Below are 22969 nucleotides of genomic sequence, written 5' to 3' on the forward strand. Positions count from 1 at the left end.
ACGTGGTTAAAGCAGTTCAATAAATAGCAATCACAACAGTGTAGTCGTCGGCAAAAAAGAACAATGCTAACACGAAAGACGAAATACAAGACGACAGAGAAGCAGACACAGACAGAGCAGGAAATGTATTATGGTGCGTCTGTGGCAACTCCGGAGCCTTTGGTAGAGGAAGATGGAACAGAGGGTCAGCATGAAACGGGCAGTAGCGACATCAAATCCGAAGAGGAAGAGTCAAAAATGAACTTAAAGGACATTATTGTTACAACCATAAAGTATGTACCGATAAAGTTTCGGCCATGTCTCACTGCCTTGCCTTTGTAGCCTCCTAAATGGCAAGCATATATCGGTCCACCGACGGATTTTGGTTGGTACCCCACTGGTGGTGTGTTACTTCTGGTCCGCTCTCGAATCACCACCATTTTTAGATTAACTGAGCGTGGATATCAATTCCTGGAATTTCTAAATAATACCCTTGGCATGGTCTACTTAAAATATCAGCTGCTAAACAGAAGTAGTTGTACTTGTCAAGGTGAAAAATGACATGGTGAATTGAAAAGTTATGTTACACACTGAGAACATCTATAAAAAAATGTTAAGGGTGGATGAAAATGAATTAAGAAGTATAAATTTGTCTGTAACTCATCAGTGGACTCCCAAAAATATAGATCAGCAAAAGGTCAGCCAGTTGATGTTTTCACAACGCATTAGAAAACATATGTGATAGATTGTTTCTCTAAAGTTCATTACTTTCTTTTTTATAGTTATTTTCAACAATGTGAAAACTTAACCTGTATCCTATAGTTTTTTTCTTATGCATCATTTGCTTGTGTGTTGTTGTAACAGGAAAGAGTTTGACTCGGACTCAGGTGAGGAATGGGCCCTTCCTACTCCAACAAAGAAACGGCGAGTCCCTCCCCCCTCCACCGACGTCTCAGCGGTCTCCTCTGGGTCGGCGGGGAAGTGGCATATTATCACTGATAAGGATGAACAACCCAGTCTCCCCCATTTTAAACCGAAGCGACCGCCGGGACCACACCTCATGCCAGGCACGAAATACTCACCTCTTGAACTATTTCAGCTTTTTTTCAGCAAGTCTGTTGTCACAACCCTTGTGGACAACACCAACAAGTTTGCAGAGAACAGATTAAGTGCAGGAAAGAACTTCAGATGGGTTCCTGTCTCTGTCAATGAGTTATACACTTTCATTTCAATTGTCATATACATGGGCTTGGTAAAAGCAAAGACTCTTGCAGATTATTGGTCGAGGAACCGCGTGTACAGACTTCCGTTCCCTGGCACGGTCATGACCAAAGCCAGGTTTTTAACTATCTCCTGGAACCTGCATTTATCGGATCCTCAGGAGGACATGGAGAACCTGAAGAAAAAAGGATCCCCAGGATTCGACAGACTGTTCAAAATCAAACCCCTTTATGTGGACATAGTTTCAGCGTGCCGCACATTTTTTCAGCCCAGAAGAGAAATCTCAATAGATGAGCGTATGGTAGCCACTAAGGCAAGAAATGGGTTGAAACAATATATGAAAAATAAGCCCACAAAATGGGGCCAGAAACTATTTGTTCTTGCTGACTCATCGAATGGCTATACGTGGAATTTCTTTGTTTACGAGGGAAAAAATACCATGTCGTCTGGAAAGGGACTTGGTTATGACTCTGTCATGGCCCTGTTAGAATTTTCTTTACTGGGCAGAGGATATAAGGTTTACACGGACAACTTTTACACCACCCCAAGGCTTTTTTTGAACCTACTACAGGAAAACACAGTTGCTTGTGGTACCATTCGTCCAAACCAACGAGACTTTCCCAAAACAAAGGTGAACGACCTCCCCAAAAATGCAGACAGGGGTACCATTCGCTGGTGCAGGCACGGCAACTTGCTCTTTGTGAAATGGAAAGACACCAGAGAGGTGAACATGTGCACGACAATTCATAAGGCCTACGCAGGTGACAGAGCCAACAGAAGGGTCAAAAACAGCAAAGGAGTTTGGACTTCTATCCCTGTTCCAATTCCTGCTGCGATCAAAGACTACAACCAGCACATGGGAGGAGTAGGCCTTTCTGACACTCTTTTGGGCTACTACGGAGTCCTCCACAAGACAAGGAAATGGTACAAGACCTTTTTTTTTCACTTTATCGACATTGCCATTGTCAACAGCTTTATTCTGCACAAAGAGATGATCCAGGCTCACCGAAAAGACCACCTGACACAGAAAAAATTTAGGGAAACGCTGCAGCTTCAGCTGGCAGACATTTCAAAGATGCCCTGGCAAGAGGAACTAGTGACATTAGCACAGCCAGTAGCACCGCCGGCACATTGCATGGTTGCATTCTACTCAACGGATGCGACTAGCAGTAGAAGGGCATGTAGACTGTGCAAACAGGCAGGCAAGAGAGTAAAAACTCCTGCCTACTGCACAAAGTGCAATGTCGCATTGTGCTTACTGCCAGCTCGAAACTGTTTCAAGGACTGGCACGATAGTGGAAACCACAAAAATGTTTGAAGGTTGCTCTGTGTCTACGAGATTGCCTGAGTATGTTACCGTGAACAAAAATGTAAACATTTGTTGTTAATAATAGTTATTGTTATAATAATAATTGTTTTTCTTTTATTAAGACCAAGATTTCTAGATAAAACTTGCCTCTTACCTACCCATTACTAGTGTATGCTGTCTATGCTAAAGTAATGGAATAAAATGTGTTGATCCGTATTGTTTTCTTATGACAAGGTCAAATGGATAGGTGGATACGTGCGCACTGAACGCATTACTCTAGTGTGAGTGTGTGTGTGAGGTGTGTGAGTGTGTGTGTGTGAGGTGTGTGAGTGTGTGTGTGTGTGTGAGGTGTGTAAGGTTTGTAAGTGTGTGTGTGTGAGGTGTGTTCGCACAGATTTCGTGTGTGTGTTACCGCATGTGTGGAGAGAGTGCGGCTAGCGGTCAGCAGGTCCAGTTCATCCAGCAGCAGTAGAGTAGGTCTGAGGCCAGCAGCCGGAGCCAGAGCCTGGGTCAGCCGGGGGGAGTGGCCACACCTCCTGCCATTCATCTAAACACTCCGCCCACTTTGGCAGAGAGTCTATTAGCAGTCACAAGGAGTGAGCTTTATTCTCGCATGCCAAACTCTTACCGTCATTGACATTCATTCTGACTGAATCAATGGATGTGGTCAAATTCCGCTAGTGTTAGATTGCTAGGTAGATATTTGAGTGAAAAGACATAGGCAAGGCATATTCTTTTTAGCTATGAGTGTCCAGGCACCTCCACCCCTAGTAAGAAGCAGTGGAATAAAAAAGTAAAAAAACAATACTTTCAAATAACAACTCTGCCAACTATACTGCCAAAAGACAGGAGTAAGCATGTTAGCAAGCCTTTCATAAGTGCCACATGTGCTGTTGTTGGTTCAAGTTTTTGCAAGCCTTTTCAGTAATTAGTCTGCAATACTAGTTTTTGACCAAAACTCCTTACTGCTGCTAGTAGATGTATATTGAGAAAAACTCTAAGGAAAAGTTGCATTAACAGATTTATATTATCAACAGTAGTATCACCTTGCTGTTATCGCATTATCAGTTCAGTGGGAATATGAGACGTTTCACAAGACATATTTACATTAAAGTGACATGATAATGTTTTACGCAAAAGATGATGGCAACATTTATCAGGACAGGAGAAAGAAGCCAGGAAGATGATTGTCACTAATGATTAAACCCAATGCTTTTGCACGCAAACCAACAGACCTAAAGTAACTGAACACTTTTTTTTTTTTTCAGTCATAACTCTCAGGGATCTGATCTTGTTTTTAAATCCAGGGTTAAACTGTGTGTGATTTATTTGTGGTGTTTGTATACAGCATTTATTCCCCCACATGCACATGCTTCCTGAGCATGCCCAGTGCAGTGGGAGTCAGTCTCTGGGAGAGTAGACCTAAAATAGCAGACTCTCTAAACGCTGTCTGACACGTGTTTCCGCAAAGAAAGACAATTTGAAAATACAATTTGAATTGATAATTCCTACTCAGGTGATTCCCTGTCTGACCAGAAAAAATGCTCGATATAGAAGCCTGTTGGCAACAGTGGACCTTCCCTGGTCGAAGTAAAGGTCTAACACACTGTTTTGTGTGTAGTCTTTATAGGCATATCATCACAGATCTTAAACTGCCGGGAGAGTTCACATGTAAAATGAGCAGACTGCATGGGACTTATTATGAAGTTCAACCTACAGCTAAACCTCTGATGGTGGAAGATGCATTCGGACTCATAGTTCTAAATAAACTGCATAAATATACAGTGTTGTGGGGAGTCTAGTCTCTGTGTTTGGTCCACCTATCAAAATCTGCTTTATACGAGTTACCAGTATCAGCCTAAGGGGGTTAAGGTATGTGTTATTTTGACTCTGAATTATCTATAAAACATTTTGATACCAAAGTCAGAGAGCAGACCTTGGCTGATGATTGCTGGGAGATCTAGGTTTGCCTACAGACGGCTGAATAACTACCAGTGCTCTGAGGGACTGGCTGTTGGTGGTGTCCCCAGGATGGGTCTCCAGTGTCGGGTAGAGTTTTCTCAATGTTGGCCTCCCTGTCCCACGCTCCTAAAGAAACGCACTGGCCAGCAGGCCGCAGCAATTCTCTTCTTCAGCCATCTCATTTGCCCCCTCTCCTGGGGTGAGGCGCTAAACAGGATACTCTGAAGTGTAGCCCTGCCCCTGTGATCTTCCTCACTATCAGGACCCTCCTCATCCTCAGAGGGGCAAGGAAGGAGTAGTCCCTGAAGTAGAAGAGGCAGTGGGTGTACGGGCTCTGATGTGCCTGGGTGATCTCAAGCTCAGTCAGGCTGCTGGTGGTGTGTCTCCCTTCCAGCAACCAGGGGTGCTTACCTCTCTGCCCTTCCATGTGGAGGTTTCTCTCCAACTCCTTGACATTAGATTCAACTTGATTTTCATTGTGCGGAAAACAGGTAGTACAGCTTGCATACTTGCTTGTATGACCAGGAGTGCAAAAAGTAGCATTATTTACAGATAACAGATATAGGGGGCAGGTTCGTGCTTTGCGATCAGCCACTGCACACTCACAGGGATGAAGCGTGTACTCCGTGCCTGGCACAGCTGGTCCAGGTAGGGGAACACCTGGTTTCTCAGCTAGGCCCACTTCTCTAGAAAGTAAGGCTGCAAGGGGGCTGCTCTCGAGAGGGTGCAGAGAGGTCCTGCTTCATACTTCCTCTCCTCTCCCCAAAGGCTCATGTTAGATGAAAATTCACTCCCAAGTTATCTCAGGACTCCGGAGCTGTAGATCAGTATATTTATTCAATAAAAATTGCAATTGGGCTCACTCACAGCACAAGGATGAAAGTGAAGCAATTTAACTAACATCGCACAGGGTTTATATACTTAATATTTATCTAATGCTGACGCCATAAATATGTAAAATCTCAGTCAAGTCCTCGACTGAGCTTCTTGTCTTGCAAGGATGTCTGTTCTTCCCATGGTCAAGAGCACATTTCGACCCTGTCACCAATGAGCTCACTCAAACATGTTGTTGCACATATGCAGACAAGGTGGCGCCTAATAATCTAAGTTACACACACACACAGAAACACAGAAAAGCCATGTTCTTGTTAACATAAGCACATGCTTCGTATAAGGTAATTATTAATACAGGGCACTTGATTATTATATTCTTAAGTCATTAACAGCGATGGTAATTATCTCCATCAGCTCACCCCTCGCCATGGCAACCTAATCAGCCCCCCCCCCCCAGATCTGTAATGCACAGAAATATTGTGTGCGTATGTTTTTTGTGTGCGTGAGAGAGAGTGCGTGTGAAAGAGTGTGTGTGTATGTGTGCTATGTCACATGATGAACACATAGACTGCAGGCTAACGAGCGATATCTATGACTAAAAAGCGTAAGAAAATCTATGGGACTTTGTCAGAACCACTTTGAAATACAGGTTTCAATCATGCTTTTTACAGCGTTCAGGACATGTAGAGACAAAAAACATTCCAGAACTCTGATGAGTCAAAGTATGAAACATGCTCCGTTTTTTCTTTTTCTTAAACTTTGTCTTTATTGATAATCCACAGCAAATCCATTACACAAACTGTATGCACATATCGTGTACTTGTTTACATTTCCAGGATAAAAACACGCTCCATTTTCAAATCCGAACCAAACAGTACACATTTCATTGCTTCAAAATATCTACATTTTACTTAACCATCTCCAAGATGCACCTCGGTTTTTGATGTGAAATGAGCAAGAAACGCAACATCATAGCAACAGTAGGCATTGCGGTAGCCAAGGTAAACGTCTTGAGTGCCCCGGATGCATGACCGGCCTGTCAGAAAACGTTTACACTCGACATCCTCTTTGCCCAATGAAAACTAGCCACGATTTTCGGGTGTTAAATCGGACATGTAAGGCTGGGATTGGAAGACGTATACCGGTGATCGTTCTGCTATTGGTTCTGTGTTGTGCGTGGGGTCCAACGATTGGTCGGCAGAGGCAGTCAGCCTCCATCAAACCAGTCCTTTCATAAAGTCGACTACAGATCGGCAGTGCACGCATTTCCCAAGGCTTTTGCCGGAGTGTTATACATCTGTAGGACTGTAATTAAAAGGCAGTCTGAAGTAAAATATTTTCTTAATCAAAATGAAGCGGTTATGGATCATAGGTCTTCTATGTACTCTTCTTGCCTTCAGTAAGTACCTAAGCTTTGCTATTAATATTGTAAGCTAACGTAACATTTTATCTGCACACCCTCACTAACGTTACTTCTGCCGGGTTTAATTTCATCTCTGCGTTTTGAACTTGAACGATGGCTAGCAAGCTAACTATACTGAATTCTTGTCTTTGTTGTCAGATTGACCGCTAATATGCAGATTTTTGCTGAAAAACTGTGCGTTCAAATTAATTTGACTGAATGATTAATACCTGTGACTATATATAGTAAAACTAACGTTGTAGGGTTAGGTGAGGATATGAGGGGTTGCAGGCAAGACTTAATTGTGCTTCTAGAAGTTTCCTTTTAAATTACCTCAGATGTTATTGGAAGCTGGATAAAGTTAGCCCTCACAGCCATTTGATAAATCTCCACGTGTAATCTTAATGCAGTGTATAACATCCTTGGCGTGTTTTAGCTTCCTGTATAGCCTTATGATAACGCAGGATTTGATGTTGGGAGCAGAGGTTTTCCGGGAACTTGGCTAGCCAGCTAGCAGTTGAGCTGCAGAATTGTCATTAATGTTAACTAGCTTTCTTGCTAGGTTGCCTGATAACGGATCTACCGTAGGTGTACAGCCATGAAACCACTCACCAGTTCATGGGTAGCATACACCCCGCAAATGTGCGTAACATTTAAGAAGTTCTAGCTGCTTCACTTCATAGCGCGAGCTCAATTTCTCTCTCTCTATGTAATCTATCATTGAAAAACCCACCCGACAGATGGCGAACGTCAGCTTTATTCATGTAGGTATCGAGCTAGGAATAGGATGGAGTAGTTTCCTTAGGTGTGATTTCCATCAACGGTCAAGGTGAACTGGCCGTGAACAAATATTTTTTTAAATTTAATCTAATATTATCTCGGGCAAATAGTAGGAACCTACGGTGGTCACGTGACTAGACCAAGGAGCGCATTTCCAAACTGGATAACGAATTTCATCAACCCCAAAAGCCGAAATTAGCGCGTCTACTTTAATGACACTGGCAGGTCCATCACAAGGGTTTGGTTAAAGAGGTGGTGCGTCTTTATTAGATTGTGTAGTGACTGAGTAACAATAGCCCAGAGCTTGCCTTTATTTGTAGGTGCAGCAACACTGCAGTTCCCAGCACTGTTCCTCTACTCACTCACTGCAGGGTTATTTATGATTTACTTGAAACTGCACAATTTATCATTTGTATTAAAAAATAATCTGTGCGTTTTTGCAGCATCTGTGCGGGCAGAAGAAGATGATCTTGACATTGATGGAACCGTGGAGGACGATCTGGGCAAAAGCAGAGAAGGCTCCAAGACAGACGACGAAGTAGTACAGAGGTGTGTTCCGCTCAGTGTGTGTGTGTGTGTGTGTGTGTGTGTTCAGTTGCTGACCTGAAACACCCATATAAGACCACCGTTGCTCTCCATTGCTTTTTCCAAAACACCAAGCATCTAATTTTAGGCTCTCTTCCTTCTGGTTTGAGGCCAAAAAGATATAATGCTGCAGCTGTTCCTTGCACCACTTATGATTTAAGAGAGATTTGTTCATCTCATGAGATTGGGCTTTAATATTCCCAGTGGTGTGTGTGTGTGTGTTTGTTTTCTGAAGAGGGGGGTGGCATCTTGACTTGCATCAGGCCTCTTAGGACAGGGGGTTGGTGATGGGGGGGTTGGGATAATAACATCACATTTGTCTATTGGGACTCAATAACATCTGTGTCTTCACTCCAACCCTCCTTTATGTTTCTCAGAGAGGAAGAGGCTATCCAGCTGGATGGATTGAATGCGGCACAGATCAAGGAAATCCGGGAGAAGTCGGAAAAGCACGTCTTCCAGGCGGAAGTCAACCGCATGATGAAGCTCATCATCAACTCCCTGTACAAGAACAAGGAGGTGAGGGATGCACCTGGTGCAGGTGTTGCACCTGTCACCCACCTGTTAGTTTACAGGAAGATAGACATGTTTGTTGAATCAACTGCAAACTCACTGTGACTTTAAAATGGCCCAGGGGAGAAATAAACACCCTGCTATATCAAGTTGTTTTTCCTAACTTAAAAATGGAGGTGGAAACTGGGTTCTATTGCTCCACCTTGACCTACTATAGCCTGCAGTGTAGAAAAGACTGCAGTATAAGATTTGAGTTCACCAATATATCTTGGCGGTTATCTAGCATATCAAAGCTATTGTTTTCAGTGCTGGTATTGTTCTGAGAGAGTAACAGCTGGCTATCTTGTATGTGGGCTGTAATCACATTCTCACATGACTGGGCAATGACATTGTGTAATCATTCTCCCTCTCCTGTCTTGCGGATTCTCAGATCTTCTTGAGGGAGCTCATCTCCAACGCTTCGGACGCCCTGGACAAGATCCGCTTGCTCTCACTCACCAACGAAGACGCGCTGGCTGGCAATGAAGAACTGACCGTGAAGATTAAGGTGTGCCTGGTTTTCCTACTTTCACTTTCCGTGCATCCTGTCTCTCCTTCTGGGCACCAAGCCAGCTTTGTAGAACTGCAATCGGCCTCTTGACTTCATATTTGCTTTGCAAAAGACTGGTATCTTTTAGCCAAAGCCCCTGTCTAAGCTGCTATCTGTGAGCAGACCACATGTGACGCTTTTGTTATGGTGGATGGGCCTTGCGTCAAAACATCATGACATGCTGTCAGTATCATGGAGACATTTGCATGGCAAATGCCCCTTCCGGAGTCGTGGCTAGATAATTGTCCAGCTTTTATGACGGTCACAGTTTTATGTCATGAAGGTAAATATGTAACTCATTGAATGCTATGGCGATAAGATCATACCTCATCATACTGCGACCGAGATACATGAGGTGTTATTCAAACTCAAAAACATGAGGGAACAGTCCATGGCATGCCAATGTAGAACGTTTGTTGAGAAACTCAAGGGCTGTTAATCACGTCACGTAAAAAGACCCAAGATGACCCTGTAGAATCCTACGTAAACCGCAGTTGAAAGGGACATGAATATGTAAAATAAATATGCAAATAAAAACGAGAAGTTTGAGAGGCTGGAGTAGGGAGACTCTTTTCCTTATGTAATGTATGTAACATGAAGATGCAAATGACGACAAAAGAGAAGTCTGAGGTGGAGGGTGGGACTGAGGGTGGCATTGCATGACCATACTGGCAGCCATTCTTAGCCTGAGCTTCCTCTGTGTTCTCACCAGGCCGACAAGGAGAAGAACATGCTCCATATCACCGACACGGGTGTCGGAATGACCAAGGAGGAGCTGATCAAGAACCTGGGTACCATCGCCAAATCTGGCACCAGTGAGTTCCTCAACAAGATGTCTGACATGCAGACAGAGGGGCAGTCCACCTCCGAGCTGATTGGCCAGTTCGGCGTGGGCTTCTACTCCGCCTTCCTGGTGGCCGACAAAGTCATCGTCACAACCAAGCACAACAACGGCACGCAGCACATCTGGGAGTCGGACTCCAACGAGTTCTCAGTCATCGAGGACCCGCGCGGAGACACCCTGGGCCGTGGAAGTACCATCACGTAAGTACCGCAGGAAGTAGGACTTAGCCAGAAGGTCTTGATTCAGTGCCCTAAGGAACCATGAAGACATTAGTTAAGGGTTTATGTGTTGTGGTTTCTATAAATGGCAAGGTCACATTACTGCCTATGAAGGAGAACTCGTGAGTGAAATGTCAAGTATCTTTAGAGAATGCCTTGACTAATGTGATTTTAAAAAGAACATGGAGGTTGGCACTTTATCAGGTGTTTTTTTGTTTTGTTTTTTGAACATTGTGTTTTGTTTTTTGAACATTTGTGTTACATTCACTGATGGTTTACTTGGAAATTGTTAAAAACATTATGACCGGTGTGATTTCAAGGACATTTGTATAAATTGTCATAACTTTGAATTTTGAATACAAAGACAAGGTGCTTAAAGTAGATATCATCTTCCTTTGCCACAGTCTCGTGATGAAGGAGGAGGCCTCTGACTTCCTGGAGCTGGAGACCATCAAGAACCTCGTCAGGAAGTACTCCCAGTTCATCAACTTCCCTATCTACGTCTGGAGCAGCAAGGTTCGTTCAACGTACATGGACATATAGACTGTTTCTCAAAACACTGATTGCAAATCAAATTTCATGAGGAATGTTTTCTTAGCAGACAAAGAGTGGCTATTTAAAGAATGCATCTAGAATTTTTTTTTGTGGTGGTGAAATTTGGTTTTATCAGATCTTGAGATGTTACTTATCTGCCTTTCTCTTTGCCATTCCCTCTTTCTTCCAGACGGAAACTGTGGAGGAGCCCCTCGATGAGGATGAGGAGGCAACAGAGGTCAAAGACGAGGACGCCACTGAGGATGAGGCTGAGGTGGAGGAGGAGGAGGAGAAAGAGGAGAAGGACAAGCCCAAGACCAAGAAGGTAAAGCCAGGGCAGAGACCACTCCTCAGACACACAGGAGACTTTTAGAGGACACAGTCAGGCGAATGGAGAATACCTTTTAGACCTGTTTTGTCAGACAGCAGGTGTGATCATTGAAAGAGACTCATAGTGCTGTACACTTCCTTAGGTGGAGAAGACCGTGTGGGACTGGGAGCTGATGAACGACATTAAGCCCATCTGGACGCGGCCAGCCAGGGAGGTTGAGGAGGAGGAGTACAAGGCCTTCTACAAGACCTTTTCCAAGGTGAGCCAACCACCTTTGGACCCTGAGTATTGGGGCTGGGTATCGCCAGCCACCTACCCCACGATACGATACACATCATGATGCATATGCCATGATGCCTCACAATACATCACGGTTGACATAGATTTTTGTTGTATTCTATACACACTCTTGTGTTGTCAGTCTAATGAAGTGTGTGTTTTTTTTTTTTTCTTGTTTGAAGGACTCTGACGAGCCCCTTGGTCACATCCACTTCACAGCTGAGGGAGAGGTCACCTTCAAATCCATCCTGTTTGTGCCAGCTTCTGCTCCACGTGGCCTGTTTGACGAGTACGGCTCCAAGAAGAACGACTTCATCAAGGTATTGCAACACACCCACACACACACACACACACACACACACACACACACACACACACAGCTGTTTGTTTGGTAATTGTAACACGCTTCCAATATCTCTCCACAGCTGTTTGTGCGCAGGGTGTTCATCACTGATGACTTCCACGACATGATGCCCAAATACCTCAACTTCGTCAGGGGTGTGGTAAGTACAGTCGTGTGCTCCTATAGATTAATAGCTTCGTCACATTCTGAGAAGTATACCTTGACGGCCAAACAATCTCACTCCTGAGTACCTCATTCTCATACGCCTTTATTATAATACAGTTGTTACAGAGTGATTGTTAATTGAATGAGGTGCAAATGTAACCAGCGGTGGACACTACATGCTTGAGGATGCTTACTAAAATTATATTTTGTGTTCAAGAATGCCATAGTTACAGTTGTCATAGCAGCAAGCTGTATGGATGTTTTTAAAGTCTCTCATCTCCTCCTCCTCCCAGGTGGATTCTGATGACCTGCCCCTCAACGTCTCCCGAGAGGCCCTGCAGCAGCACAAACTGCTCAAGGTGAGGTTTGCTCAGAGAAATCTAGAGGGTTTTTAACCAAAATTCTGGTGAAGGATTGTTGATATTTGAGCCAATGAAATCACACCTCTCCTTTCCGTGCTCCTGTATCAACATGTCAGTTGGCTGGAATTGTGTGCTGCTCGGTCCAAACGACTTTGTTTCCCATCAACGAGAACTGTGTACAAACACCATTTTTTTTTAAAGAGCACACACACAGAACTAAAAGCTAGAGGACTGTGAGGAGCAATTTGCTCAATTTGACAAAAAGTGTACTGGATTACATTCGGGGATGGCACCTTTTAACCATAACAAACACCAATGTGTCTGAGCTCTTGATTTGCGGTAAGAGCCTGTGGCAGTCTAACCAACCCTCCACACTCCTCTGCAGGTCATCCGCAAGAAGCTGGTGCGCAAGACCCTGGACATGATCAAGAAGATCGCAGAGGAGGTGTACAACGACAAGTTCTGGAAGGAGTTTGGCACAAACATCAAACTGGGCGTGATCGAGGACCACTCCAACCGCACCCGTCTGGCCAAGCTGCTCCGCTTCCAGACCTCCAACAGCGAGAAGGAGCTGGCCAGCCTGGAGCAGTATATGGAGAGGATGAAGGACAAGCAGGACAAGATCTACTTCATGTCTGCCACCAGCAGGAAGGAGGTACGGCGTTCTTTTTGATTTGTATATTTCGAGTGTGTGGAATTGGTGAGGAATACGGTGTTGAGTGTTAGGTACATTCTTCTATAATGTAGAGTATTCGGCACTCAACTAATAGGGGTGGAGGTAGATGCCTGTGTAGTCAAAGAAACCTGGTGTGCGGTAAGTAATTATAAGGTTTATCCTTCATTTTGTCTCTTTTAGGCCGAGTCCTCTCCCTTCGTGGAGAAGCTGCTGAAGAAGGGCTTGGAGGTGATCTACCTGACTGAGCCCGTGGACGAGTACTGCATACAAGCCCTGCCCGAGTTCGACGGCAAGCGCTTCCAGAACGTGGCCAAGGAGGGCGTCAACTTTAACGAGAGCGAAAAGGCCAAGGAGAAGAGGGAGGCCCTGGAGAAGGAGTTTGAGCCCCTGACCAACTGGATGAAGGACACACCCCTCAAGGACAAGGTAGTTGCTACGCCACTAGATACACAAACAACCTACTTATTAATGATGCACCACTAACGAGAGGCAGTCGCTTAAGTAGAGATAGAAATTCAGGCTTGTATTTGGCTACATGCCAATTTGCCAACTAACCACCAACTGTTTTCAGGCATAGTAACAGTTCAAGTCATTTGTATGAGCTGTCTGTTCAATCTTCCATTAAACTGGGGACTTTATGTAGAGAAAGAAATTAGCCTGTGACTAGCTGTGGCAGGACCTTTTCTTTTCTTTATCTGAATCACAATATTAATGCAAGTGTTGAGACTTCTGAGTTACCCTGTCTGTAATCGAAGCTGTTCTGGCGTCCGAGGGGGTTACGCGTTCGAGGTGCTACCCTAGATCACGAGAGACTAAGCACCCTCTCCTCCTGTGTCTGTTGCAGATTGAGAAGGCTGTGCTGTCCCAGCGGCTGACCAACTCCCCCTGCGCTCTGGTGGCCAGTCAGTACGGCTGGTCTGGAAACATGGAGCGCATCATGAAGGCCCAGGCCTACCAGACAGGCAAAGACATCTCCACAAAGTATGCCCCCTAAAGGATAATTGTAGAATTTTTAATTTGAACATTTACCATTTACTTGTTTCATAAATCATATGGCTTTTGCGATAGCTCCACAAGTGTTTATATGAACATATTACGGTGGATTACAAGAGCAATGAACAGCTCTGTTAGTACAGTAGTCAATGCTGAATACTGTTTTGTTTCACTGTGGTGCTTCAGCTGGGGTGTGTGTAGCATTCTGTGTGTTGATTGGTGCTTTCTTCTGCAGCACAGAGAGCTGATTGTCTGTGTTATCTCTTTCTCCTCCAGCTATTATGCAAGCCAGAAGAAAACCTTAGAAATTAACCCCAAACATCCCCTGATTAAAGAGATGCTGAAAAGAGTAAATGTAAGTAACCTCGTCTTAAAATGGCCGCCATGTGAATGCTGTTGTCCTTAACCGAGTTGGGTTTTATTTAGATATTCTTTAAACAGTTGGGATGTTTTTACTCATCTCATTCTTGTATGTGCTTCTCTCTCAGACTGATGCTGAGGACCAGACGGCGTCGGATCTGGCGGTGGTTCTGTTTGAGACGGCGACGCTGCGCTCCGGGTACCAGCTGGCCGACACCAAAGCCTACGGAGAACGCATCGAGAGGATGCTCAGGCTCAGCATGAACGTCGACCTCGCCGAACAGGTAAAACACACACACACACACACACACACACACACGCTTTTATGCCGGTTAACAACCCTGACATGACCCAAATATTATTTGAGCCATTATGCAAGAACTCCGCAGGATGAACTTTATTGGTAAAGGTACCAACATGTACATGCTGCTGATGTAGAGCAGTATTTTGCACACACAGACGTGCGGGAACACAGTGACTGTTGTTAAGATGGAGATAGAGTATAGTGGAGCTTGCAATAGCGATGAGGTTACTGTGGAAACTGTTTTTTTTAAATGTGACTTACCTGTGTTCAGGTGGAGGAAGAGCCTGAGGAGGAGCCGGAAGAGGCAGCTGAGGATGATGGTGATGATGCTGATGCTGATGAAGGAGATGAGATTGATGCTGAAGATGACGACACAGAAAAGGGCCCGGTGAGTCTCTCTCACACACACACACACACACACACACACACACACACACACACACAGTGTTTCACGGTACAACTCTTTAGTACTTCCTCAATGGGCCTTTTTCCCTGCTTGGATTGTCAGGAGGGTTTATTGACTCACTGTAAGGCTGACTTGAGTCCCACTTGACCTTCAAATCAATGGCAATGGCAGGGCACCCATGCCCTCTAGTGTTGGGGAAGTGTACCCATGCCCACTAGTGTTGGGGAAGTGTACCCATGCCCACTAGTGTTGGGGAAGTGTACCCATGCCCGCTAGTGTTGGGGAAGTGTACCCATGCCCACTAGTGTTGGGGAAGTGTACCCATGCCCACTAGTGTTGGGGAAGTGTAACCATGCCCACTAGTGTTGGGGAAGTGTAACCATGCCCACTAGTGTTGGGGAAGTGTACCCATGCCCTCTAGTGTTGGGGAAGTGTACCCATGCCCACTAGTGTTGGGGAAGTGTAACCATGCCCGCTAGTGTTGGGGAAGTGTACCCATGCCCACTAGTGTTGGGGGTGGCTTCCAACAATACTTTGGTACCAACAGTCGGTTTAGTCAAGGGGCATCAGATCCTTTATTCAGTTCATGGTGGTGTCTGTTTATGTAAAATTGTGTGTCAACGACCTATGACCCTCGTGCGTTTGTGTCTTTATTCCCAGGCCTCCACACAGAAGATCGAGCTCTGAGAAATTGTGAAAAACTGATGACTGGGGCAGGGTTTGGACTGGGTGGGGGCAGGACTTCGGGTGTCACCATAATGACGGATCTTCTCTGCCAGGGTGGGGGGGCTGGAAAAATGAGGGGATGGGGCAGGGGTGTGTGAAAGGGGAGGGGTTTTATAGGCACTGCTTGTGTTTGAAATTGTTTTGTTCTGTTTTTTTTTTTTTTTTACATTCCTCATGACTGTAAATTTGTTAATATTTAACTGGAGCTGGTTATGGAGTTCTGAATTCCTGTCACGTGAACCATTAAATGTTTGCGAAAAGGGACTCTGCTGGTGTGGTTTGGTCATTTGTCAGTTTTTCTCCTTGGTTTCTTGCTGTACATCAGCCAAAACTGTAGCTAGTTATTAGGGATGTATAGTCAATGAAGGTTGATATAGCCTAAACAAGTATGAAAGCCATCATATGAACACTGTGTGTGTGTGTGTGTGTGTGTGTGTGTGTGTCAGTCAGTCACTTCGCTCTCTGCCTGTATGGCCATCAGTCCACAGGAATTAAATGAGTGTTTCATTTAAACTGGGATAGGTCTCAATCTCCTGTAGACAATATAGATCCACTACAAAAGGTCATTAGTCTTCAAGTCCACATAGTCCCACAACGGCTTTGTATTCAAAACTATCATATTTTAATTTTCCACAGTTGGAGGTGAGACAAATTAACATTAAGGCCTGCTCTAATTAGTCTCCAAGGTGGGATTTTGCCACAAACATTATGCATTACTAATGTGAAAGCACTGGCATTAATATCTATATACTATAAGCAACACATTGTTTGGACAGAAACTGGTTGCTTTATTTGTTCAAAGAGTTGAGTTGTGTTGACAAGTAAAGCTGCCATTAAACAAATGCAGTTGAACACATACCAAAACAAATGAGACAACATAAGGAAGAAATAAAGAAAATCCATCTCACAGCCCTAAAGTTTGAAACAATATTGGTAACAACTTGAGTCGCAGGCTAAATCTTCCCAGAGTACATATTGGCCACGAGCGATTCTCTCTGAGCCGAGACCTTGTCTCCCCTCATGACATCACGTATCCACGGCAGGTAGGCGGAGATCCTCGTGTGAACCGCGTACTTCTTAAACGCGCACACCTTATCATAAGAAACTATCCCTGCGGCATAAACCCTGTTCGTCTTCGGGTTTTGGAACACGAGGGCGCTTCCCGCATCATTGAAGCACACGTTCAGGAATAACTCACTGGCGCCTGTGCAGAACATATTGTCATCTACGACGGGGCTATGACCGGACTGGTACTCAGCCCGGCATACCTCTCGGGACACCACGGGCAGCTTGAGGTATTTGATAGCACCAGGCTGGTAATGGATGATCCCCCAGTCCCACGCACCAAATATGGCCTCTTCTTTGAGCCTCTCCTCCTGGTTTTCCCCTTGTTCTGGGAGAGGGATGGGCATCAAGGTGTGGTTAAAGTTCACTGGCTCTTTCAGTTTGATTAGCGCAAGGTCGTTTTCCCAGTCCGATGTGTTTTGGAAGCCTGGGTGCAAGAACACCTGTTTGAAATGAGAACGATTGATTTTCTTGCAGTCTTCGTATTACAAACAGTTTAATAATAACTGACCAATAGAAGCAAACTAGATGTAAACGTCTGACCGATGCAGGTGTAAAATGTCACATTTCCTTCCAAAAACATGCTTTGATATATTATATAGGCTAAACAAACACGGTTTATATCAATGGTACTACTGAGACCGTGAACGCCTCTGGAATGCATCCAGAGAGGCTTTGACCTCACCGTCTCAACAGCTGCCTCTTTGGAGCCATCGGCATCCTCAAATTTAGCAACGCCCAGGTAGACTTTCGGCACGAGTGGCTGTTGTCCCCGCGTGTCTTCACGGCTCTTCTTCAGAAAGAGGTTCCTGCCGGCCGTCAGCACCCAGCGGTCGGAGAGGAGCGCACCGCCACCATATCCCCCGTGGAACTCCCCCTCGCTCAGGTACACCATCACCTGCCAGGGCACGGGTCTGGAAGGACCCTTTGGCTTAGGTGGCGGGGGTGGTGGGGGAGGAGGCCCTGGGTGGGCTGAACAGGAGACAGCACAGTTACAGAATAAATGCCGTCTTTCTTTCTCGTTTAAAAGTTTTGCAGTTAAAGTTTCTAAGCACTACATTCATTATGAACACCAATTCAAACACACACACACACACACACACACACACACACACACACACACACACACACACACACACACACACACACACACACACACACACACACACACACACACACACACACACACACACACACACACACAGTACATTAGCAGGGCCTATGCTTCACACACACACACACACACACACACTATGATTTCACAGATAGTTAGATTTCAGTCAGCTATTTCCTTTACCGGGCCCCTGCTCGTTGATTGCTACTGCTGCACTCTCATGTGGTAGACAGGCCACTAAGGCTAGAACAGCGGCCAGTGGGAGCCTATGGAGGGAGAAAGATCACATGACCAAACAATAACATGAATACAGAAGCATCCAAATCAAGTCAAGTGTACATCTCTGTGTATGTAATTCATCTGCAAAGGTCATGTTGATTGGAATAATTCATTTACACATAGTAGTTAATCCCATGTTCTTTATGACCTTGCTGTATAAGACCTGTTTACTGGTGCCATGTTTCTGCGTGTCTCAGTGAAGGGTTCTGCAGATAACGTAGCAAAGTTATTGGAGTATTTTGTACAAGTGCAAAAAATGACCATACCACATTGTCATGACAGTCTAGCAGAGGTCCACGTTTCTTCAGAGCCTGGCGGTCAGCTTCTCTTGTCAGTTGTTGCAGCTCACGACAGCCATTTATATCAACCATGAGCAAGTGAGCTTGCCTCATCATTGACAGTAAAAGGTAAAAAAAAAAAAAAAACAGACAAATTTGGAGGAAATCCCTTTATTTTGTCATACAGGACATTGTGCAAGCTTGCTGTTAGCTTTGAGACTGCTCCAGTGACTGATCACCCGAGGGTGTGGTGTTCGGTTAGAGTGTGAGTAATGAAGGAGTTGTTTTTGAATTCACACACTGTTCAACTGTCAATAAAGGAACACGTTTTTCATCAGTTTCCAAGGTCACCATTTGTTTGACCAAAACCTATGTTGTGATTTGATGAATGTAAATATTTATTTTGGCACCTCCTGCTAGGCTTAGAATTACTTAGAATTATGGGTCAAAGGCCTGCTAACATTTGAAAAGTAATTATAATTTATAACACTTTCATGTTTTCACCCTCCTCTTTCATGTTTTATGGGATGAGAAATTTCTGTGGATATAGTCAAATAAACAGAAGCCACAGGACTGTCCAAGATGATGTAACAGCATGTTGAATGTTGATTCAAAGGTTTGCAAATTCCTGTTAGTGACGTCCTACTTTGTTGGACTTCCCTGTGCGAGTCAGATCAAACAGAACAGCTCTGACTAAGGCACATTTGAATTGACCTGAATTTGATCAAATGCAAGCACTCTGAACTAAGAGGGATCACTGCGTCTGTTCTAATAATGTTAACGACAAAATCAGGGTTTCACAGACCTTTAAAGACATTTCAGATAGACCCATAAAAAGAGGTGAATGTGAAAGAGGAGAAACTGAAGTGTGGATTTAAAAAACTCCAAATGTAATGGTTTATGGCATGGTGAGGTCAGGTCATATCACCATCACATGGCATGATCCACATTGATCCAAAGTGATTCAGAGCAACATCCACGCTTGCAGTATTGCATTGAACACTAATATGGTTAACAGTAGTATGTTCAACCAGCTTAATAGGTTATGAGCAAAAGAAAGAGGTGTAGACGGATTCCTCTTTGAGCCTGGTTGCAGTTTATGTGACTATTAGCAGGTCATAACAGAACCTGCAGTCATGGATTCATTCTTCTGTTGCCCAGTAGGTGTAGTTTGTAAACAGTGTCTGTGATGCTTGGCATCTTAATTCTACATGCCTACTTTCTACATGCTACATTCAATGTGATCTGTGAGTTAGAGGTGCAGTCCATGATTTCTAATGAATCACTTCTTGTCAAATTCAATGAATTGCTCCTTGCAGCCCTCAAGTTGTCCATTCTGTGTGTGCACTCAGAAAAGCTAGTGTTTGTACACAGCCCTGGCTCTGGAAACAAACCCAAAGTGGCTCGGAGCGAGCCATACTCAATTCCAGCCAGTCAACATGTTGCTTCAGGAGAATGGAACGAAGGGTTGCAACTTGATTGGCTGTTGAGCTCAAATATCAATAACCTTTTGCCAAAATCAGGGACGGCACCTTTAAGGTCTCTACACAAGCAGGCATCTTATAGAGCAACTGCATATTATTCGTGCTCAGACCACTCAGCAATAATGGACTCTCACTGATCTCACTGATGGTTCTGTCAACCAGTGACAGCAGTGTGTGTGTGTGTGTGTGTGTGTGTGTGTGTGTGTGAGAGAGTGTGTTTACATTTGTGTGTGTGTGTGTGTGTGTTAATGCCCAAACAATAATAAACAATTCACAGTTATATCCAGTCCCAGTGGTCCTGAGAGTGATTTGTGTAGATTGCTAACAGGAGCATCCCCGTGCCTCTCAGCCTCAGGGCCGTATGAGGGAGAAGCGGCCCGCTGGGTCCGGGATGAACCACTTCTCCCAGCGGTCGATGTGCACGCAGGGGAAGTCCCAGGGCTTGAAGCGGCCGTTCCAGTGGAGCAGCTGCGCCTTCTGCAGGAAGGACTCGGCATAGCGGGCATCTGGGCTCCAGCCTGTGGCAGAGGGCAAACCTCAGTCATCAACAGCAAACAAACACATACATAAACACACACACACACACACATACATACACACACACGAACACACACACACACACACACACACACACAGCAGTATTTTTCACAGAATGACAGACAACAGTACTTTAGCAAACTCACTTACAACCATCTTGTAGATCTGAGTAGTTATTGCAAAATAAACTCCATACATCTATAGGAGGTGCCTATATGTAAACTCCATACAGCAGTAGGAGGTGCCTATATGTAAACTCCATACAGCAATAGGAGGTGCCTTTATGTAAACTCACCCAGGTGTCTGACGTGCCACAGTGGGTCTATGGTCGTGTATTTGTCATGGAAGACAATCAGCATTGGGGGGGTCACCACACCCCCCGCCATTGCACTACTGTAAAGGTTATCCCTGTCGAAGGAGAGAATTAAAGAGAGGCAGTTTGTATATGTAGACTGCATGTCACACAAGTTCACCTGTCCAATGTCAAATTCCACACCATTTTGAGACCACAAACTGGTTTATCCACTAGCCATTTACTGACACTAGATTTCATAACCATCCTCCTCACCTGAAGTTTTCCATCATCCACTTCTCCAGCTGTTTGGTGATCTTCTGCTGTTTCCACTCTGCAATGTCCGCCACAAACACACCTGGGTTGAAGGAGCACTTGGTGGGGTTGATGCCCAGATCCCGTACTTCCTGCTTCCTGTAATCCAGGAAGCCCATGTAGGTCGTCTGAGAGACGGGCTCAGGAGAAAACAAAGCTTTGTTTTCATATTTGAACACTGAGATAACGGAAATGGTTTGGCAAAAGCGTTGTTTAAATATTCCAGCATATGATCATGTATTTCCTAACCATAAAGTACACGTTCCATTGACACACAAACATAATAATAACGTATAGACAGTTAGATATTTAGAACAAAATGCAGAAATCAGCACTTATACACAAATACGTCCCAAGTCCCAGTTCCAGTCAGCCCATGACTCCACATCGCCCTCTAGTGGTCAGCGACTCACCTGCATGCCCACGCTGCGCACCATCTCATGTGAGGACGGGAGGTCGCAGTCGGAGGCGAACGCAGCCGCGTGTCCTGGCCGGAGTTTGATTTGGAACAGCTCCTTGATGTCACCTGTGATATGAAGAAGACAGAGGGGTAAAGGGTAAGGGCAGATGACGTATTTTAAAGTCATACAGTATGCTTTTACTGCCATCATTTTGACAGACAGTAATCTGCCATCACTCATTAAAAGCAGGTTTTCGCGATTCTGGTAATTTTTTTTTTGATATTTCAGCTCAATAGCCAATAAAAAAAAACACCCCTCCCTTTCAATGTGTTGATTGGCTAGGATTGTTTATGGCTCTGTCTGATGTTTGTTTCCCATTTACAGTGCCAGGACTTGGTACGAAAACGAGTTTTTTTTTGTGCAAACACAGAATGGACAGCTGGAGGACTGTGAGGTGTAATTTGCTGAATTTGACAAAAAGTTTATTTGATTTGAATCCCTGACTGTACCTTCAAGTCTAATCGCTGGTACAACTGTATGATTAGCATCATTTAATGGCTGATAAAAATACTTTATTTTCTGTTTGATCCATGGCTTTCTAGAGAAATGCACTGCATGTCTCAACTCTGGAAGATGAGTTGGCTAGGTAGTGTTCTGACTACTGTCATAAGAGGGCGCCACACGCTATTGCCGGGACCATAGACCTATATATGTCTATGGCGGGGACAGGACAGTTGCTAACCTTGCACAATCACATCGTCGTCCAGGTAGATGATTTTCTTCTGGTTGATGGCCAGCAGGGGGAGGTAGAAACGCACAAAGTTGAGCTGCAGCAGGAAAGAGAAACAACCAAACTGATCTAAACAGAAACAGCTTCAAACTGTACAGTAACACTGAGTACTGTGTTTACTATATGTGTGTGTGTGTGTGTGTGTGTGTGTGTGTGTGTGTGTGTGTGTGTGTGTATGTTAGTGTGTGTGGGTGTTTGTGTGTGTGTGTGTGTGTGTGTGTGTGTATGTTAGCGTGTGTGTGTGTATTTTAGTGTGTGTGTGTGTGTGTGTGGAGAGAGAGATAACTCATAACCCACGGGGTGAAGCAGGTCAGGTCTGGACGACTCTGGTTTGACTTTCCCCTTCAGCACCATGGGGTTAAATTCCAGGATCTTATACTTGATCCTCTTCAGCTGGGTGTTCTCTATGTACTGTCTGTTAGGAAGAGTGAAAGGGGGTGACAATATGTCCAGTCCAGCTCCTTTAAATAGGAAATATCATGTACAATATAAAGTTAAACAGGCTACATCATTCATAAATGGTACTGGACAACTTTCATAAATTCACTGAAGAGTGTTCATAAAATCACCAGCTTCTGAAAACGGTTCATTTTCAACACAATGATATGACTTGCAACAGTGAGTATTCACTCTAGGTAATCAAATAAGTCATTATTTTTCTTTAAAGGTACGGTCCACGATTCTGGCAAAAGGCTGTTG

General features: G+C 44.5%; 4 protein-coding genes across 4 annotated transcripts in view; 2 read left to right on the top strand and 2 right to left on the bottom strand.

The window, feature by feature from the left end:
* On the top strand, positions 1 to 2842 carry LOC116218237 (piggyBac transposable element-derived protein 4-like). Its single transcript, XM_031559042.2, has 2 exons — positions 1 to 272; positions 844 to 2842. The coding sequence occupies exons 1-2, from the start codon at positions 64 to 66 to the stop codon at positions 2516 to 2518; spliced, it is 1884 nt and encodes a 627-aa protein (XP_031414902.1). The 5' UTR covers positions 1 to 63; the 3' UTR covers positions 2519 to 2842.
* Positions 2843 to 6545: 3703 nt separating this feature from the next.
* hsp90b1 (heat shock protein 90, beta (grp94), member 1) lies at positions 6546 to 15979 on the top strand. The gene is made up of 18 exons (XM_012818794.3): positions 6546 to 6704; positions 7931 to 8036; positions 8450 to 8591; positions 9016 to 9132; positions 9887 to 10218; positions 10641 to 10752; positions 10961 to 11095; positions 11244 to 11360; positions 11563 to 11700; positions 11806 to 11883; positions 12182 to 12247; positions 12636 to 12905; positions 13107 to 13352; positions 13771 to 13907; positions 14196 to 14274; positions 14408 to 14563; positions 14855 to 14971; positions 15650 to 15979. The coding sequence occupies exons 1-18, from the start codon at positions 6656 to 6658 to the stop codon at positions 15674 to 15676; spliced, it is 2424 nt and encodes an 807-aa protein (XP_012674248.2). The 5' UTR covers positions 6546 to 6655; the 3' UTR covers positions 15677 to 15979.
* Positions 15980 to 16383: 404 nt separating this feature from the next.
* LOC105892381 (haptoglobin-like) lies at positions 16384 to 18550 on the bottom strand. The gene is made up of 4 exons (XM_012818630.3): positions 18440 to 18550; positions 18078 to 18160; positions 17466 to 17752; positions 16384 to 17223 (listed from the first exon to the last, which is right to left on the bottom strand). The coding sequence occupies exons 1-4, from the start codon at positions 18448 to 18450 to the stop codon at positions 16669 to 16671; spliced, it is 936 nt and encodes a 311-aa protein (XP_012674084.2). The 5' UTR covers positions 18451 to 18550; the 3' UTR covers positions 16384 to 16668.
* A 1641-nt stretch (positions 18551 to 20191) lies between these two features.
* glt8d2 (glycosyltransferase 8 domain containing 2) overlaps positions 20192 to 22969 on the bottom strand; it is an 8251-nt gene continuing 5473 nt past the window's right edge. The window contains exons 5-10 of the mRNA XM_012818641.3: positions 22568 to 22685; positions 22223 to 22307; positions 21493 to 21605; positions 21041 to 21207; positions 20768 to 20880; positions 20192 to 20453 (exon numbers count right to left, since the gene is read on the bottom strand). Coding sequence (XP_012674095.1) covers positions 20287 to 20453; positions 20768 to 20880; positions 21041 to 21207; positions 21493 to 21605; positions 22223 to 22307; positions 22568 to 22685 — 763 coding nt within the window. The 3' untranslated portion in view covers positions 20192 to 20286. The remainder of the gene's footprint in view (positions 20454 to 20767; positions 20881 to 21040; positions 21208 to 21492; positions 21606 to 22222; positions 22308 to 22567; positions 22686 to 22969) is intronic.

Source organism: Clupea harengus, chromosome 21, assembly GCF_900700415.2.
Source record: "Clupea harengus chromosome 21, Ch_v2.0.2, whole genome shotgun sequence".
NCBI classification, from domain to species: Eukaryota; Metazoa; Chordata; class Actinopteri; order Clupeiformes; family Clupeidae; genus Clupea; species Clupea harengus.

Bases quoted from the DNA above. Each gene is read 5' to 3' on its own strand.
- LOC116218237 (XM_031559042.2), top strand. From the start codon at position 64: ATGCTAACACGAAAGACGAAATACAAGACGACAGAGAAGCAGACACAG. The intron at 273-843 runs GTATGTACCGAT...TTGTTGTAACAG, and splicing joins ATTATTGTTACAACCATAAA to GAAAGAGTTTGACTCGGACT.
- hsp90b1 (XM_012818794.3), top strand. From the start codon at position 6,656: ATGAAGCGGTTATGGATCATAGGTCTTCTATGTACTCTTCTTGCCTTC. The intron at 10,753-10,960 runs GTTCGTTCAACG...TCTTTCTTCCAG, and splicing joins TCTACGTCTGGAGCAGCAAG to ACGGAAACTGTGGAGGAGCC. The intron at 11,884-12,181 runs GTAAGTACAGTC...TCCTCCTCCCAG, and splicing joins TCAACTTCGTCAGGGGTGTG to GTGGATTCTGATGACCTGCC.
- LOC105892381 (XM_012818630.3), bottom strand. The intron at 17,753-18,077 runs GTAAAGGAAATA...TCTCCTGTTCAG, and splicing joins AATCAACGAGCAGGGGCCCG to CCCACCCAGGGCCTCCTCCC. The intron at 17,224-17,465 runs GTGAGGTCAAAG...CATTTCAAACAG, and splicing joins AAGAGGCAGCTGTTGAGACG to GTGTTCTTGCACCCAGGCTT.